A 19,891-nucleotide genomic window follows, 5' to 3' on the forward strand; every position below is an offset into this window, starting at 1 on the left:
GTTATGTTTGCTAGTAGGTGTGATAAACGTTGAATTAGTCATTCAATCATAATGATTTATTTAGATGTGTATTTGGATACTGACCTCATAACGTGACAGAAGGGGGCGTCGCCGTCCTGTAACGACGCGGCAGCGCGCAGCTTTTCGCCGGGCGGGATTTCCGCAATATCAAGTATGGCGAAGACGTACGATTATTTGTTTAAGTTACTGCTAATCGGAGACTCCGGTGTCGGGAAGACCTGCGTGCTGTTCAGGTTTTCAGAGGATGCTTTTAACTCGACATTCATCTCCACCATAGGTAGGTGTGACTTTGGTTAGCCACAATGCAATGTTTACAAAACGACAGTCATCCTGACCAGAAAGCAGCTAGCTAACGTTACTAGTATATGCTGTTAACTGTAGCTTATTAGGCGAAATTGATTCAAGTAACTGACTAACTCAAGTTAACTTGTTTAGGTGACAAGTAACACTAGGTGACAAGTAACAGTGGCACTAGCTGTGTAATAGCTGCATTATAGCAAGCTATATAGGTAATGCTAGCTAACGGTCGGTATATAGAATGCTAGCCTGTTGGCTAACTTCCTGTAGCTTACTAGTAACGTTACTAGCTAACAATTAGCCCCACTAGCTAACAGTTAGCCCCACTAGCTAACAATTAGCCCCACTAGCTAACAATTAGCCCCACTAGCTAACAATTAGCCCCACTAGCTAACAGTTAGCCACACTAGCTAACAGTTAGCCCTACTAGCTAACAGTTAGCCCTACTAGCTAACGTTGCTTAACTCTAACTCGCAGCTGGAAATCGAAACGATAAAGTGCTACAGTACGTTAACTAGGTAACGTTAGCTACCTGCTCTGGCTAACCGTTATGAACGTTAACTAGCCACTAAATGTTCATAACTGTGTACAACTAACTTAGCTAACCTTTTATTTAACGAACTCGCTAGTTAGCTTTAGAGCTTGTTCTCCTTTTACATTTTGTATTGCATTGATTGGAGTATAGCTACAGTCATAGCCATAGTGTGTAATGGCTAGGTTGTTTAATTTCATGATTCTTCTCTTCTGTTTCTCCTGTAGGCATTGACTTTAAGATTAGAACGATAGAGCTAGACAACAAGAAGATAAAGTTACAGATATGGTAAGCCCTCCATGTCACCTCGAGCACCACGACTGCTTTTTATACAGGAAAGAAAACGGGTAGGCTTACACCCAACGCGTTTTGCCTTGCAGTTATAATGTATGACTGTCTATGTACCTAACTAACTGTTGTCCTTGTGTTTTTGCAGGGACACAGCAGGGCAGGAGCGATTTCGAACAATCACAACCGCATACTACAGAGGCGCGATGGTGCGTTAACAACATGCTTGTTACGTTTTCATATTTTGTTATGTGTGTTTTCTTCTTCATCACAACGTCGAGGTGTTGACTTTCTGGTTGTATTCTTTCATTTTGACGTTTCTCATCACAGGGTATCATGCTGGTCTATGACATCACCAACGAGAAGTCCTTCGAAAACATAAAGAACTGGATACGGAATATAGAGGAGGTATGTTTGCTTAAAGTTCTATTCTGTTCTAAACACGAATACCATACTGACTGACTAGTAAATATTTGGTGTACTCTTGTCAAAGTCGACCGTATGTACAGTGAGGGAAAAAGTATTTGATCCTCTGCTGATATTGTATGTTTGCCCACTGACAAAGAAATTATCCGTCTATAATTTTAATGGTAGGTTTATTTGAACAGTGAGAGACAGAATAACAACAACAACAAAAACACATGTCAAAAATTGTATAAATTGATTTGCAATTTAATGAGGGAAATAAGTATTTGACCCCTCTGCAAAACATGACTTAGTACTTGGTGGCAAAACCCTTGTTGGCAATCAGAGGTCAGACGTTTCTTGTAGTTGGCCACCAGGTTTGCACACATCTCAGGAGGGATTTTGTCCCACTCCTCTTTGCAGAGCTTTTCCAATTCATTTAAGGTTTTGAGGCTGACGTTTGGCAACTCAAACCTTCAGCTCACCCCAGATTTTCTATGGGATTAAGGTCTGGAGACTTGCTAGGTCACTCCAGGACCTAAATGTGCTTCTTCTTGAGCCACTCCTTTGTTGCTTTGGCCGTGTGTTTTGGGTCAATGTCATGCTGGAATACCCATCCACCACCCATTTTCAATGCCCTGGCTGAGGGAAGGAGGTTCTCACCCAGGATTTGATGATACATGGCCCCGTCCATCGTCCCTTTGATGCAGTGAAGTTGTCCTGTCCCCTTAGCAGAAAAACACCCCCAAAGCATAATGTTTCCACCTCCATGTTTGACGGTGGGGATGGTGTTCTTGGGGTCATAGGCAGCATTCCTCCTCCAAACACGGCGTGTTGATGCCAAAGAGCTCCATTTTGGTCTCATCTGACCACAACACTTTCACCCAGTTGTCCTCTGAATCATTCAGATGTTCATTGGCAAACTTCAGACGGGCATGTATATGTGCTTTCTTGAGCAGGGGGATCTTGCGGGTGCTGCAGGATTTCAGTCCTTCACAGTGTAGTGTGTTACCAATTGTTTTCTTGGTGATTATGGTCCCAGATGCCTTGATCATTGACAAGATCCTCCCGTGTAGTTCTGGGCTGATTCCTCACCGTTCTCATGATCATTGCAACTCCACGAGGTGAGATTTAGCACGGAGCCACAGGCCAAGGAAGATTGTGAGTTATTTTGTGTTTCTTCCATTTGCAAATAATCGCACCAACTGTTGTCACCTTCTCACCAAGCTGATTGGCGATGGTCTTGTAGCCCATTCCAGCCTTGTGTAGGTCTACAATCTTGTCCCTGACATCCTTGGAGAGCTCTTTGGTCTTGGCCATGGTGGAGAGTTTGGAATCTGATTGTGTGTTTACGGACATATTCAATCAATCCCTATACCAGTCTGCTGTTCCCACATGCTTCAAGAGGGCCACCATTGTTCCTGTTCCCAAGAAAGCTAAGGTAACTGAGCTAAACGACTACCGCCCCGTAGCACTCACTTCCGTCATCATGAAGTGCTTTGAGAGACTAGTCAAGGACCATATCACCTCCACCCTACCTGACACCCTAGACCCACTCCAATTTGCTTACCGCCCAAATAGGTCCACAGACGATGCAATCTCAACCACACTGCACACTGCCCTAACCCATCTGGACAAGAGGAATACCTATGTGAGAATGCTGTTCATTGACTACAGCTCGGCATTCAACACCATAGTACCCTCCAAGCTCGTCATCAAGCTCGAGACCCTGGGTCTCGACCCCGCCCTGTGCAACTGGGTACTGGACTTCCTGACGGGCCGCCCCCAGGTGGTGAGGGTAGGCAACAACATCTCCTCCCCGCTGATCCTCAACACTGGGGCCCCACAAGGATGCGTTCTGAGCCCTCTCCTGTACTCCCTGTTCACCCACGACTGCGTGGCCACGCACGCCTCCAACTCAATCATCAAGTTTGCGGACGACACAACAGTGGTAGGCTTGATTACCAACAACGACGAGACGGCCTACAGGGAGGAGGTGAGGGCCCTCGGAGTGTGGTGTCAGGAAAATAACCTCACACTCAACGTCAACAAAACTAAGGAGATGATTGTGGACTTCAGGAAACAGCAGAGGGAACACCCCCCTATCCACATCGATGGAACAGTAGTGGAGAGGGTAGCAAGTTTTAAGTTCCTCGGCATACACATCACAGACAAACTGAATTGGTCCACTCACACAGACAGCATTGTGAAGAAGGCGCAGCAGCGCCTCTTCAACCTCAGGAGGCTGAAGAAATTCGGCTTGTCACCAAAAGCACTCACAAACTTCTACAGATGCACAATCGAGAGCATCCTGGCGGGCTGTATCACCGCCTGGTACGGCAACTGCTCCGCCCTCAACCGTAAGGCTCTCCAGAGGGTAGTGAGGTCTGCACAACGCATCACCGGGGGCAAACTACCTGCCCTCCAGGACACCTACACCACCCGATGTCACAGGAAGGCCATAAAGATCATCAAGGACATCAACCACCCGAGCCACTGCCTGTTCACCCCGCTATCATCCAGAAGACGAGGTCAGTACAGGTGCATCAAAGCTGGGACCGAGAGACTGAAAAACAGCTTCTATCTCAAGGCTATCAGACTGTTAAACAGCCACCACTAACATTGAGTGGCTGCTGCCAACACACTGACACTGACTCAACTCCAGCCACTTTAATAATGGGAATTGATGGGAAATGATGTAAATATATCACTAGCCACTTTAAACAATGCTACCTTATATAATGTTACTTACCCTACATTATTCATCTCATAGGCATACGTATATACTGTACTCTATATCATCGACTGTATCCTTATGTAATACATGTATCACTAGCCACTTTAAGTATGCCACTTTGTTTACATACTCATCTCATATGTATATACTGTACTCGATACAATCTACTGTATCTGCCTATGCTGCTCTGTACCATCACTCATTCATATATCCTTATGTACATATTCTTTATCCCCTCACACTGTGTACAAGACAGTAGTTTTGGAATTGTTAGTTAGATTACTTGTTGGTTATTACTGCATTGTCGGAACTAGAAGCACAAGCATTTCGCTACACTCGCATTAACATCTGCTAACCATGTGTATGTGACAAATAAAATTTGATTTGATTGATTGCTTCTGTGGACGGGTGTCTTTTATACAGGTAACAAACTGAGATTAGGAGCACTCCCTTTAAGAGTGTGCTCGTAATCTCAGCTCGTTACCTGTATAAAAGACACCTGGGAGCCAGAAATCTTTCTGATTGAGATGGGGTCAAATACTTATTTCCCTCATTAAAATGAAAATCAATTTATAACATTTTTGACATGTGTTTTTCTGTTTTTTTTGTTGTTCTGCCTCTTCACTGTTCGAATAAACCTACCATTCAAATGATAGACTGATCATTTCTTTGTCAGTGGGCAAACATACAAAATCAGCAGGAGATCAAATACTTTTCCCCCTCACTGTAGTATACTGTATGTATTGTGGTGTTCAACTACTCTTATCTCCTTAGCATGCATCGGCTGATGTTGAAAAGATGGTCCTCGGTAACAAATGTGACATCAATGACAAACGGCAGGTGTCCAAAGACCGGGGAGAGAAGGTGAGTTCTGCTGCAATTGTGATGAATCACAAGCTCCGTTCTGGTTGTGTACTGTACAACATTAAAGGGCTTGGGATGATATAGAGCACTTTTCAAACTTAAGCTCTGCCATGTTGTCTAGGTCAACAACAACAACAACAAAGACCTGCTTGAATTACCAAAACCAGATAGAAACTGTGTAGAAATGATGATCGTAACCACAGTCAAAGCATTACTCCCCCCCCCATTTCTCAGCTGGCGCTGGAGTACGGTATTAAGTTCATGGAGACTAGTGCAAAGGCCAACATCAACGTGGAAAACTCGTTTTTGACACTTGCCAGAGACATCAAATCAAAGATGGACACAAAATTGGTAAATTCAAACTCATTTAGGTTTTAGAAGGAACTTTTTTTTTTTTTTAACGGTCAAAAATGCTGGACTGTTGATTTGAAAAACTGAACTGTCTGTCTTTGTTGCAGGAGGGTAGCAGTCCTCAGGGGAGCAGCCACAAGGTGAAGATCTCTCAGCCCCAGAAGAAGAGCAGCTTCTTCCGATGTGCCCTACTGTGAGGACCAGACCATGGGTGTATACCAAATGGCCCACTATTCCATATATAGTGTGCTATGTTTGACCAGGGCCCATAGAACTCTAGTCAAAAGTAGTGCACTATGTAGGGAATAGGGTGCCATTTGGGATGCATACCAAAGGCCTTACCTACCCTCCGCCTGCCCTGGCTGGGATATGCTGGGGTGCTGGCTGGACACAACTGGACTGTGCTTGCTCCCAGCACCCCCCCTTCTACCCTATTCCCTTCAGCCAGTCCCAATTCACTCCCCGCCTCTTCCCCTCGGCCCTAACCCTTAGATGTCTGTGTATCTGAAGTGTTTGAATAGATACATGCAGTTGTTTACACCTTGCGTATACAGTGAGCTCCAGAAGTATTGGGACAGTGACACATGTTTGGTTGTTTTGGCTCTGTACTCCAGCACTTTGGATATTTGTGCATCTGTCATTTCTTTTCCACTCGTCATTATTCACGATGATCCGTAACCATGGTAACATCCACTTTTAAATGTAGATGTGTTAAGAAACATTCTATTATTGTTTACAATACAAGTGACTGAAAAATAGCACAATAACAAACGGCAAATGCATCCAACAAATTTGTAGAATCACAAGCTTGACGTAGTCATTGTGTGCTATGAATATGAGACGAAATACTTAACTTTTAATTACGTTAATACCTATATAAGTGAATTTGTCCCAATACTTTAGTTCCTCTAACATGGGGTGGGACTATGTACAAAAAGTGCTGTAATTTCTAAACGGTTCACCCGACATTGAAAATACCCTCAAATTAAAGCTGACAGTCTGCACTGGAGTACCGAACCTAAACAACCAAAAATGTGTCACTGTCCCAATACTTTTGGAGCTCGCTGTTCGTGAACATCGAAGACTTGGGGCCAATGGTAATTGGTAAGGAGATAATTAGGACAAGTTGTCTCTCTTGCTCTCTCTCTCTCCCTCACTGTCCACCTCTCCCAACGTCACGCCCTGGGGTAGCTGGAGTACGGTAACCGCGACTCCATCCACAATGGCCCCGTGACACCTGGTAATGCTGCTGTCCTTCCTGCGGCACACCAACCTCCTGTTTTCTCTCACCACGGGTCGGACTGACAGACCAACCGGTGGAAACACCACTTGTTTTTGTTTTTTTTAAAAGAAGGTTCAAATGACATGTCACACAGAAAAGATGGGCTCTTCTTCCTGTTTCACACTAGTCTCTATGTACATACATTTTTCACACGCAGCCACCTGGCTCCACACCTGCCAAAGTTGGAGCCCCGTTTACTTTTCAGTTCGAATCGCTTGAATGACCCAAAGGTTTGGGATTGGGAACGTGATGCGTGGATGTTTAGATACTATTTGTAGGCCTCTCTTCCCCATTCGCCACATTGTTAACATGAGCCAGAGACTGATAAGCTTACTGTTTTGATGAAACAAGAGTTTTTAAATTAATATAATATGACTTGAAGATTCACAATCCTTCAGGAAAGATTGATCGCTAAATAATTTAATTACACAGACTAAAAGAAAATTCAATTTGAACGATAATTCCGTTTTGTTTACATTCCAAGATAATTTGATGCTATTCTATACATGAGAGGCTTGCAACAGGCCTCTCTTCCTGGACAAAGTTATTGTACTGAATCCAAGTGTTTGACTTGTTTACTGCCAGTCCCAGATGTTGTCTTGAGAACAAACACACAGCCTCTTAACCATAGTGCTGCAGCACCACCTGAAAAATTTGAATTTAAAAATACATTTAGACTTTTTTTTTTTATATACATACAGTACCAGTAAGAAATTTAGACACCTTTCTTTCTACATTGTAGAATAATAGTGAAGACATCAAAATTTCATGTTATTTCATAGTTATGTAGTAACCCAAAAAATTGTTAAACAAATCAACATATATTTTAGATTCTTCAAAGTAGCAACCCTTTGCCTTGATGACAGCTTTGCACACTGTTGGGATTCTCTCAACCAGCTTCACCTGGAATGCTTTTCCAACAGTCTTGAAGGAAAAGTACTGAGCACATGTTGGCTGCTTTCTTTCACTCTGTGGTCCAACTCATCCCAAACCATCTCAATTGGGTTGAGGTCGGGTGATTGTGGAGGCCAGGTCATCTGATGCAGCACTCCATCACTCTCCTTCTTGGTCAAATAGTCCTTACACAGCCTGGAGGTCTGTTGGGTCATTGTCCTGTTGAAAAACAAATTAAAGTCCCACTAAGCCCAATCCAGATGGGATGGCGTATCTCTACAGAATGCTGTGGTAGCCATGCTGGATAAGTGTGCCTTGAATTGTAAATAAATCGCTGACGGTGTCACCGGCAAATCACCCCCACACCATCACACCTCCTCCTCCATGCTTCACGGAGAGATCATCCGTTCACCTACCCTGCATCTCACAAAGACACGTGCAGTTGGAATTTAAAAAATCTCACATTTGGACTCATCAGACCAAAGGACAGATTTCCACCAGTCTGATGTCCATTGGTCGTGTTTCTTGGCCCAAGCAAGTCTCTTTCTTCTTATTGGTGTCCTTTAGTAGTGGTTTCTTTGCAGAAATTTGACCATGAAGGCCTGATTCTCGCAGTCTCCTCTGAACAGTTGATGTTGAGATGTCTTTTAATTGAACTCTGAAGCATTTATTTGGGCTGCAGTTTGAGGTGCAGTTATTCTAATAAACGTATCCTCTGCAGCAGAGGGGAACTCGTTTCATTTCCTGTAGCGGTCCTCATGAGAGCCAGTTTCATCATAGCGCTTGATGGTTTTTACGACTGCACTTGAAGAAACTTTTCCGACTTGACTGACCTTCATGTCTTCAAGTAATGATGGAATGTCGTTTCTCTTTACTTATTTGAGCTGTTCTTGCCATAATAATGACTTTGCCCTATTTGGTAAAAGACCATCTTCTGAATACCACCCCTACCTTGTCACAGCACAACTGATTGGCGCAAATGCATGAAGCTGGAAATTATTTCCACAAATTAACTTTTAACAAGGCACACCTGTTAATTGAAGCTAGTTGAGAGAATGCCAAGAGTGCAAAGCTGTCATCAAGGCAAAGGGTGGCTACTTTGAAGAATCTAAAATACATTCTGATTTAACACTTTTTTTGGTTACTACATGATTCCATATGTGCTATTTCATTGTTTTGATGACTTCACTATTATTCTACGATGTAAAAACAATAATAAGATGAAAAACCCTGGAATAAGTAGGTGTGTCTGGAATGACTGGTTCTGTATGTATGTGTGTATTCACAAGTGTACAGCACTGGGCCTTAAATAGTATTAGCTTCCCACGGCTATGCTCTTAACACAAGGCCTGGGGCTACCTTTTCTACTCTAGAACATTCTTGTGTGAAATCTGTTGAAATGTGGCCCACTGGAGCAGGGCTATTTAATTCTTACCCTACGAGGTCCGGAGCCCGCTGGTTTTCCGTTCTACCTGATAGTTAATTGCACACACCTGGTGTCCCAGGTCTAAATCAGTCCCTGATTTAGAGGTGACAATGATAAAATGCAGTGGAACTGGCTTCGAGATCCAGAGTTGAGTTTGAGGCCAATAGAGCGTTGACACGTAGCCAACCTGAGCATTGGTTCCTGGTAGTGGAGAGACGGACTGATTAGTGTCTGAAATGGCACTCCATTCTCTAGTGCACTACTTTTGACCAGAGCCCTATGGGACCTGGTCAAAACGAGTGCACTGTATAGAAATTTAGGGTGCCATTTCGAAAGCAGCGATAGTGGGGTTTTTTCTTCTTCTCGTCGGTCAAGTTACAGCAACAACATCCATTTATAAGCTCATGTTTATTCCCAGCTATATGACGTCTCTGGTAGTTAGCTAGTGAAACACTCAGCTTTTTCACTCTAAACTGGAGTGGCTGTCTGCTAGTACAAACATCCATGTTACAATGTGGACACACAAACAGATCCAATGCAATCCATCCCTTTGCACTTTACCAGTAAACCTGTGTGTGTGTGTAGTCTGTGCCAAGTGATAGTTTTGCAATATAAGAACAAGCATATTTTTTTGTCCATTTTAATTGAATGACATGATCTGTTGGATTTATGGTAATGGTTGGTAGATACTTTGGGCACATTTTAGATTAGTGTTGTTTGTTACGCCTGTACTACGCCTTTATAAATGGCTTCCTCTCCTTTGCTACTTCTGATATGACTTGTGTTCTATGGTTCAGGGCCTCTGGTCACAAATGTCTCTGAATATTAATGCTGACCTAGGATAAGGTTGTCTTGTTGGTTATGATTTAAATACAAAACTGATCCTAGATCAGTATCCTGCTCTGAGACGCTTTAGGAATACAGGCCCTGGTATCAGTTTTTAGTAAAAAGGGGTTTTTAGTTGTATGCTACTGCCCTGACAAATTTGAGTATAATCTAAATGTGACGTTCTCTTGGCTTATGGAGCCAAGCTAAAACTTCCTCAAGGTCTTGTGAGTCTTGGTTTCATGTGGTCGTGTCTGTCTTTTTTTTTGTCAGTACCTTGTTTGACAGCTAGGTGGCAGCACATCACCACCACCAGCTGTTTATAACATTGGAATAATGCGTTGAAAGAAATGTCCTAAGTTATGAATTGAAAAATCCATTGTAAAGCAGTGTGATATTTTTGAATATGTTTTGGAAGTGCTAGGATAAAATGGTGTGTATATGTGATAGACACACCTAGCATCGCTTGTGTCCTACGTTGATACAGTGTTTAACCATTGAGTCCTCTTACTCCAACACTTCCCAGTTTGTCCCTTCCTGTTCTATTAAATGTCTGTGTTTTGAAGAGTTAAAAAAATAGCCTGAGTTCCAGTCTGTTTGTGTTATAATACCAACTCCTTGTCACTCATCGTCATGTTTAGCTTGACAATGAAGTTGGCAGGGGCACAAACAGATCTGGGACCAGGCTAAAACAATGAAAATACATGTACAACATTGACAGGAGGGCTCCTTTTAAACTAGCCTTCCCCTTTTTCGATATATCTACTGTACTGGGACCTGCTGCTGCACCTGCCTCTCAACCACGTCTTAATAATAACTAATACTCTTCCCGGTTTGGACCTAGCCTGGTCCCAGATCTGTTTGTGCTAGTTTTACATCCAATTGGGGACAGATTTCCATGTGAATATTGTAAAAAATCTGCATAAAAACAATACACGCATTTTCCCACCAGAGATGTTTCCGTCAAATTGTACAGTTCCTGATAAAAGACGTAAGTGATGACGTAGTGCACATAAAAACAATTCAATGTGCCGAATAGGATAATAAACTCAGCCAAAAAATAAACGTCCTCTCGCAGTCAACTGCGTTTATTTTCAGCAAACTTAACATGTGTAAATATTTGTATGGACATAACAAGATTCAACAACTGAGACATAAACTGAACAAGTTCCACAGACATGTGACTTACAGAAATTTAATAATGTGTCCCTGAACAAAGCGAGGGTCAAAATCAAAAGTAACAGTCAGTATCTGGTGTGGCCACCAGCTGCATTAAGTGCTGCAGTGCATCTCCTCCTCATGGACTGCACCAGATTTGCCAGTTCTTGCTGTGAGATGTTACCCAACTCTTCCAACAAGGCACCTGCAAGTTCCTGGACATTTCTGGGGGGAATGGCCCTCACCCTCCAATACAACAGGTCCCAGACGTGCCCAAAGGGATTGAGATCTGGGCTCTTCGCTGGCCATGGCAGGACACTGATATTCTTGCTTTGCCAGTCCTGTCTGGTCCAGCGACGGTGGGTTTGTGCCCATAGGTGACGTTGTTACCGGTGATGTGTGGTGAGGACCTGCCTTACAACAGGCCTACCAGCCCTCAGTCCAGCCTCTCTCAGCCTATTGCGGACAGTTTGAGCACTGATAGAGGGATTGTGCGTTCCTGGTGTAACTCGGGCAGTTGTTGTTGCCATCCTGTACCTGTCCCGCAGGTGTGATGTTCGGATGTACCGATCCTGTGCAGGTGTTGTTACACGTGGTCTGCCACTGCGAGGACGATCAGCTGTCTGTCCTGTCTCCCTGTAGCGCTGTCTTAGGCGTCTCACAGTACGGACATTGCAATGTATTGCCCTGGCCACATCTGCAGTCCTCATGCCTCCTTGCAGCATGCCTAAGGCACATTCACGCAGATGAGCAGGGACCCTGGGCATCTTTCTTTTGGTGTTTTTCAGAGTCAGTAGAAAGGCCTCTTTAGTGTCCTACATTTTCAGAACTGTGACCTTAATTGCCTATCATCTGTAAGCTGTTAGTGCCTTAATGACCTTTCCACATGTGCATGTTCATTAATTGTTTATGGTTCATTGAACAAGTATGGGAAACAGTGTTTAAACCCTTTAGAATGAATACCTGTGAAGTTATTTGGATTTTTACGAATTGTCTTTGAAAGACAGGGTCCTGAAAAAGGGCCATTTCTTTTTTTACAAGTGAAATGTGTTTCCATTTTCCACTCTGCTGATGGTTTTCTCACTAAAAATGTTGTGTTGTATAGCAAATGCCCACTGGTATTAGAACCTGCACTCTAGCCAACAGCTCGCAGATACAGTGCAAATATAGCCTACAGCATGAGATTATTCTGGACAAAAGACAGAGATTCATTTTGTTTGTCAAATGGCAGCCAAGCATCAGTGGCCGTGTCACCAGAATAAAGCCCTCTGCATTTATTACCACCCTGTTAAATTCATAATGGATTTCATCTGTAGCCTAATTAACTGCATGCTTTCTCAAATACGAGTCATAGTAGGAGGACAAATAGCATGTAATCGCGTGACTCCAAAATGTATATTGATATGATAGTTAGTATATCCATATTTGCTCATAAAAGCTTTTCCACCAACATTTCTCTCATTGCAAAAGGATAGATTTGGAGTTAGATCAACTTTGATTTTAGGTAGGTGTATACAGTTGAAGTCGGAAGTTTACATACACTTAGGTTGGAGTCATTAACTTGTTTTTCAACCACTCCACAAATTTCTTGTTAACAAACTATAGTTTTGGCAAGTCGGTTAGGACATCTACTTTGTACATGACACAAGTAATTTTTCCAACAATTTTTTACAGACTGATTATTTCACTTATAATTCCAGTGGGTCAGAAGTTTACATACACTAAGTTGACTGTGCCTTTAAACAGCTTGGAAAATTCCAGACAATGATGTTATGGCTTTAGAAGCTTCTGATAGGCTAATTGACATCATTTGAGTCAGTTGGAGGTGTACTTGTGGATGTATTTCAAGGCCTACCTTCAAACTCAGTGCGTCTTTGCTTGACATCATGGGAAAATCAAAAGAAATCAGCCAAGACCTCAGAAAACAATTGTAAACCTCCGCAAGTCTGGTTCATCCTTGGGAGCAATTTCCTAACGCCTGAAGGTACCACATTCATCTGTACAAACAACAGTACGCAAGTATTAACACCATGGGACCACGCACCCGTCATACCGCTCAGGTAGGAGACGCGCTCTGTCTCCTAGAGATGAACGTACTTTTGTGCAAATCAATCCCAGAACAACAGCAAAGGACCTTGTGAAGATGCTGGAGGAGACAGGTACAAAACTAAATCCACAGTAAAACGAGTCCTATATCGACATAACCTGAAAGGCCGCACAGCAAGGAAGAAGCCACTGCTCCAAAACTACCATAAAAAAGTCAGACTACCGTTTGCAACTGCACATGGGGACAAAGATTGTACTTTTTGGAGAAATGTCCTCTGGTCTGATAAACCAAAAATATAACTGTTTTGCTATAATGACCATCGTTATGTTTGGAGGAAAAAGGGGGAGGCTTACAAGCTGAAAAACAACATCCCAACTGTGAAGCACGGGGGTGGCAGCATCATGTTGTGGGGGTGCTTTGCTGCAGGAGGGACTGGTACACTTCACAAAAAAGAAGGCATCATGAAGAAAAATTATGTGCATACATTGAAGCAACATCTCAAGACATCAGTCAGGAAGTAAAATCTTGGTCGCAAGTGGACAATGACCCCAAGCATACTTCCAAAGTTGTGGCAAAATGGCTTAAGGACAACAAAGTCAAGATATTGGAGTGGCCATCACAAAGCCCTGACCTCAATCCTATAGAAAATTTGTGGGCAGAACTGAAAAAGTGTGTGCGAGCAAAGAGGCCTACAAACCTGACTCAGTTACACCAGCTCTGTCAGGAGGAATGGCCCAAAATCATCCAGCTTATTGTGGGAAGTTTGTGGAAGGCTACCCAAAATGTTTGACCCAAGTTAAACAATTTAAAGGCAATGCCACCAAATACTAATTGAGTGTATGTTAACTTCTGATCCACTGGGAATGTGATGAAAGAAATAAAATCTGAAATAAATCATTCTCTCTACTATTATTCTGACATTTCACATTCTTAAAATAAAGTGGTGATCCTAACTGATCTAAAACAGGGGACCTTTTACTAGGATTAAGTGTCAGGAATTATGAAAAACTGAGTTTAAATGTATTTGGCTAAGGTGTATGTAAACTTCCAACTTCAACTGTATGTAGGATGCAACACTCCACAGCATGGCCTTCGCTCCAGATCAAAACTCCAAACCTACAACCTAATTTTGACCAAAGAGATTACTGCTGCCAAGGTTTTATTTTTCCAAGCTTTACGGAGGGTGCTCTAGCCAACAAACAGCAGAGTCCCGAGGACACCATTCCAACCAGGAATTGAGCCAGATACCAATTCAATTAGCACTAAGGTGTGAAGTAAAAGGCCTTTGGGCCCAACAAGTGTCAGGAGTCTTTGAAGCATCCTCAGAAGTCCCCTCCTACTGTTCAAAGACCATCACTGGCATTTTCTACAGGAAATTTGCCTACAGAAATAAAAGCTTCTCCCAAGTGGGTGTGACACCTACTCCCAATGCCTGCTGCACTGCTGCTTGGATTCCACCTGGCGATCTCTTCACCGTCTGCCCTGGTCTGTCTCCCCCTGTCTGGTACAGGTACCCCCACCACACTCACCCCTCTCTCCCTGGCCTGTCTCCCCCTGTCTGGTACAGGTACCCCCACCACACTCACCCCTCTCTGTTCACCGTCTGCCCTGGCCTGTCTCCCCCTGTTTGGTACAGGTACCTCCACCACACTCACCTACCCCCACCACACACTCACCGTCCCCTGGCCTGTCTCCCCCTGTCTGGTACAGGGTCTGTCTCCCCCTGTCTGGTACAGGTACACTCCCCCTCTCTCCCTGGCCTGTCTCCCCCTGTCTGGTACCCCCACCACACTCACCCCTCTGTTCACCGTCTGCCCTGGCCTGTCTCCCCCTGTCTGGTACCTCCACCACACTCACCCCTCTCTGTTCAGGTACCTCCACCACACTCACCCCTCTCTCCCTGGCCTGTCTCCCCCTGTCTGGTACAGGTACCTCCACCACACTCACCCCTCTCTGTTCACAGTCTGCCCTGGCCTGTCTCCCCCTGTCTGGTACAGGTACCCCCACCACACTCACCCCTCTCTGTTCACCATCTGCCCTGGTCTGTCTCCCCCTGTCTGGTACAGGTACCTCCACCACACTCCCCCCTCTCTGTTCACCGTCTGCCATGACCTGTCTCCCCCTGTCTGGTACAGGTACCTCCACCACACTCCCCCCTCTCTCCCGAGCTTTCTCTCGCCTCCAGCACACAGGCACTGTTTGGGTGAGTGACTCTGAACTTACAATGGGAGCCAAGTCGTTAGTTATATGTATTTTTTAATTATTGTGCATTTTGCTTTTTTGCTATTTACTTCATGACTCCTGAATACTTTGTTGACTACAAACTTTCTTTACCCAACATTGGGACAGACTATGTTTGTTCCCACACTTGGGACTCTGACTCTCTATTGGTTACACAGACTTTTGGCCTCCCATCCTATTCTAACCACCTCTCTCCAGCTTTGTATTCATGTTACTTGGTGAAATTGCTGTACAATATGATCTTGTTACCATCTGATGCACATTCAGATGTCATAAATCAGCACTGCAGAGCTCTCCCTGCCCTCTGCTGTGCCCTGATTGTATTACTGCTGATGATATCTGGAAATGTGCATGTACACCCTGACCCATCTATTGTTGCTAGCCCCAATTCTTACTTGCGCTCTGATATCTGCTTCACTGATTTCTGCTCTCGTAAAAGCCTGGTTTTTCTGCATGTTAACAATTGAAGCTTATTACATAAAATGGATCAATTGAAAGTGTGGGTTCATAGCTCCAATCCAGATGTGTTGGTCATTACTGAGACGTGGTTAAGAGTGTTTTGAATACTGATGTTAACCTTTCTGGTTATAACTTTTTTCAGCAAGACAGATCTTCCAAAGGTGGAGGAGTGGCAATCTTTACCAAGGATCACCTTCAGTGCTCGGTTGTCTCCATCAAGTCTGTTCCCAAACAATTTGATTTACTTTTAAGCATTAACCTTTCAAATAGCTCTTTGTTGACTGTTGCTGGGTGCTATCGTCCTCCATTAGCACCGGCCTGTACCCTACCTGCCCTAAGCTCTCTCCTGGCCCCTTACACTAAGTCTAAATTTGTCCTGCTAGGTGACCTAAACTGGGACATGCTTAAACCACCTGACCAAGTCCTAAAGCAATGGGACTCCCTAAATCTTTCTCAGATTATCACCAATCCCACAAGGTATGACTTCAAACACCTAGAAAAAAGGCTGCTCTCCTCGATGTTATCCTCACAAATAATCCTGATAGGTATCAGTCTGGTGTTTTCAGTAATGACCTTAGTGATCACTGTTTTACAGCCTGTGTTTGTAATGGCTGCTCAGTGAAACGACCTGTCCTGATTTGTCATAGACGATAAAAATAATTATTGAGCAAGCCTTCCTTCATGAACTGGCCTCTGTAAAATGGTGTAGAATCAGATTGATCCCCTCTGTCGAAGACGCTTGGACTTTCTTTTGGTATATTTTCAGTGGTATTGTTAACAAACACGCCCCCATAAATAACATGAGAATTAAAAACAGGTTCAGCCCCTGGTTTGACAGTGATCTTGCAGAGTTACTCCACCTCAATAATTGCATTTGGCGAAAGGCTCGGCACACGCATACTCAGGCTGACTGGCTCTCATTCTTTCAAATGAGAAATAAGAGCACTCAGGCTTTCCGGAAGGCCAAAATTAGTTACTTTATGGAACAGTTCTCTCTCTTTGGGTCTAACCCCAAGAAGTTCTGGAAAACGGTGAAAGACCTGGAGAACAAACCCTTCTCACAGCTGCCCATGTCCCTTAAAGTTAATGATGTGGCTGTTACTGACTAGGAGCACATGTCCCTTAAAGTTGATGATGTGGCTGTTACTGACTAGGAGCACATGTCCCTTAATGTTGATGATGTGGTTGTTACTGACTAGGAGCACATGTCCCTTAAAGTTGATGATGTGGCTGTTACTGACTAGGAGCACATGTCCCTTAATGTTGATGATGTGGTTGTTACTGACTAGGAGCACATGTCCCTTAAAGTTGATGATGTGGCTGTTACTGACTAGGAGCACATGTCCCTTAAAGTTGATGATGTGGCTGTTACTGACAAGGAGCACATGTCCCTTAATGTTGATGATGTGGCTGTTACTGACTAGGAGCACATGTCCCTTAATGTTGATGATGTGCCTGTTACTGACTAGGAGCACATGTCCCTTAAAGTTGATGATGTGGCTGTTACTGACTAGGAGCACATGTCCCTTAAAGTTGATGATGTGGCTGTTACTGACTAGGAGCACATGTCCCTTAAAGTTGATGATGTGGCTGTTACTGACTAGGAGCACATGTCCCTTAAAGTTGATGATGTGGCTGTTACTGACGAGAAGCACATGTCCCTTAAAGTTGATGATGTGGCTGTTACTGACAAGGAGCCCATGTCCCTTAATGTTGATGATGTGGCTGTTACTGACTAGGAGCACATGTCCCTTAAAGTTGATGATGTGGTTGTTACTGACTAGGAGCACATGTCCCTTAATGTTGATGATGTGGCTGTTACTGACTAGGAGCACATGTCCCTTAAAGTTGATGATGTGGCTGTTACTGACTAGGAGCACATGTCCCTTAAAGTTGATGATGTGGCGGTTACTGACGAGAAGCACATGTCCCTTAAAGTTGATGATGTGGCTGTTACTGACTAGAAGCACATGTCCCTTAAAGTTGATGATGTGGCTGTTACTGACTAGGAGCACATGTCCCTTAATGTTGATGATGTGGCTGTTACTGACGAGAAGCACATGTCCCTTAATGTTGATGATGTGGCTGTTACTGACGAGAAGCACATGTCCCTTAAAGTTGATGATGTGGCTGTTACTGACGAGAAGCACATGTCCCTTAAAGTTGATGATGTGGCTGTTACTGACTAGGAGCACATGTCCCTTAAAGTTGATGATGTGGTTGTTACTGACTAGGAGCACATGTCCCTTAATGTTGATGATGTGGCTGTTACTGACTAGGAGCCCATGTCCCTTAATGTTGATGATGTGGCTGCTACTGACTAGGAGCACATGTCCCTTAATGTTGATGATGTGGCTGTTACTGACTAGGAGCACATGTCCCTTAATGTTGATGATGTGGCTGTTACTGACTAGGAGCACACTGACTAGGAGCACATGTCCCTTAAAGTTGATGATGTGGCTGTTACTGACTAGGAGCACATGTCCCTTAATGTTGATGATGTGGCTGTTACTGACTAGGAGCACATGTCCCTTAATGTTGATGATGTGGCTGTTACTGACTAGGAGCACATGTCCCTTAAAGTTGATGATGTGGTTGTTACTGACTAGAAGCACATGTCCCTTAATGTTGATGATGTGGCTGTTACTGACTAGGAGCACATGTCCCTTAAAGTTGATGATGTGGCTGTTACTGACTAGGAGCACATGTCCCTTAAAGTTGATGATGTGGCTGTTACTGACGAGAAGCACATGTCCCTTAAAGTTGATGATGTGGTTGTTACTGACTAGGAGCACATGTCCCTTAATGTTGATGATGTGGCTGTTACTGACTGACTAGGAGCACATGTCCCTTAAAGTTGATGATGTGGCTGTTACTTAGGAGCACATGTCCCTTAATGTTGATGATGTGGCTGTTACTGACTAGGAGCACATGTCCCTTAAGTTGATGACTGTTACTGACAAGGAGCACATGTTAGGAGCACATGTCCCTTAAAGTTGATGATGTGGCTGTTACTGACTAGGAGCACATGTCCCTTAAAGTTGATGATGTGGCTGTTACTGACTGAGAAGCACATGTCCCTTAATGTTGATGATGTGGCTGTTACTGACGAGAAGCACATGTCCCTTAAAGTTGATGATGTGGCTGTTACTGACTAGGAGCACATGTCCCTTAAAGTTGATGATGTGGCTGTTACTGACTAGGAGCACATGTCCCTTAAAGTTGATGATGTGGCTGTTACTGACTAGGAGCACATGTCCCTTAATGTTGATGATGTGGCTGTTACTGACTAGGAGCACATGTCCCTTAATGTTGATGATGTGGCTGTTACTGACTAGGAGCACATGTCCCTTAATGTTGATGATGTGGCTGTTACTGACTAGGAGCACATGTCCCTTAATGTTGATGATGTGGCTGTTACTGACTAGGAGCACATGTCCCTTAAAGTTGATGATGTGGTTGTTACTGACTAGGAGCACATGTCCCTTAATGTTGATGATGTGGTCCCTTGTTGATGACTGACTAGGAGCACATGTCCCTTAAAGTTGATGATGTGGCTGTTACTGACTAGGAGCACATGTCCCTTAATGTTGATGATGTGGCTGTTACTGACTAGGAGCACATGTCCCTTAAAGTTGATGATGTGGCTGTTACTGACTAGGAGCACATGTCCCTTAAAGTTGATGATGTGGCTGTTACTGACGAGAAGCACATGTCCCTTAAAGTTGATGATGTGGCTGTTACTGACTAGGAGCACATGTCCCTTAAAGTTGATGATGTGGCTGTTACTGATAGAAGCACATGTCCCTTAAAGTTGATGACTGACTAGGAGCACATGTCCCTTAAAGTTGATGACTGACTGTTACTGACTAGGAGCACATGTCCCTTAAAGTTGATGATGTGGCTGTTACTGACTAGGAGCACATGTCCCTTAAAGTTGATGATGTGGCTTAAAGTTGATGATGTGGCTGTTACTGACTAGGAGCACATGTCCCTTAAAGTTGATGATGTGGCTGTTACTGACTAGAAGCACATGTCCCTTAAAGTTGATGATGTGGCTGTTA

At 43.8% G+C, this 19,891-nt stretch overlaps 1 protein-coding gene across 1 annotated transcript; it reads left to right on the forward strand.

Moving 5' to 3' along the window:
- The first annotated feature begins 106 nt into the window (after positions 1-106).
- Positions 107-9,867, forward strand: LOC139386664 (ras-related protein Rab-8A-like). Its single transcript, XM_071132437.1, has 7 exons — positions 107-298; positions 1,078-1,138; positions 1,287-1,347; positions 1,469-1,546; positions 5,055-5,144; positions 5,379-5,495; positions 5,603-9,867. The coding sequence occupies exons 1-7, from the start codon at positions 175-177 to the stop codon at positions 5,690-5,692; spliced, it is 621 nt and encodes a 206-aa protein (XP_070988538.1). The 5' UTR covers positions 107-174; the 3' UTR covers positions 5,693-9,867.
- Positions 9,868-19,891: the final 10,024 nt, after the last annotated feature.

Source organism: Oncorhynchus clarkii, chromosome 28, assembly GCF_045791955.1.
Source record: "Oncorhynchus clarkii lewisi isolate Uvic-CL-2024 chromosome 28, UVic_Ocla_1.0, whole genome shotgun sequence".
Lineage (NCBI taxonomy): Eukaryota > Metazoa > Chordata > Actinopteri > Salmoniformes > Salmonidae > Oncorhynchus > Oncorhynchus clarkii.

Bases quoted from the DNA above. Each gene is read 5' to 3' on its own strand.
- LOC139386664 (XM_071132437.1), top strand. From the start codon at position 175: ATGGCGAAGACGTACGATTATTTGTTTAAGTTACTGCTAATCGGAGAC. The intron at 1,547-5,054 runs GTATGTTTGCTT...TTATCTCCTTAG, and splicing joins GGATACGGAATATAGAGGAG to CATGCATCGGCTGATGTTGA. The intron at 5,496-5,602 runs GTAAATTCAAAC...TCTTTGTTGCAG, and splicing joins CAAAGATGGACACAAAATTG to GAGGGTAGCAGTCCTCAGGG.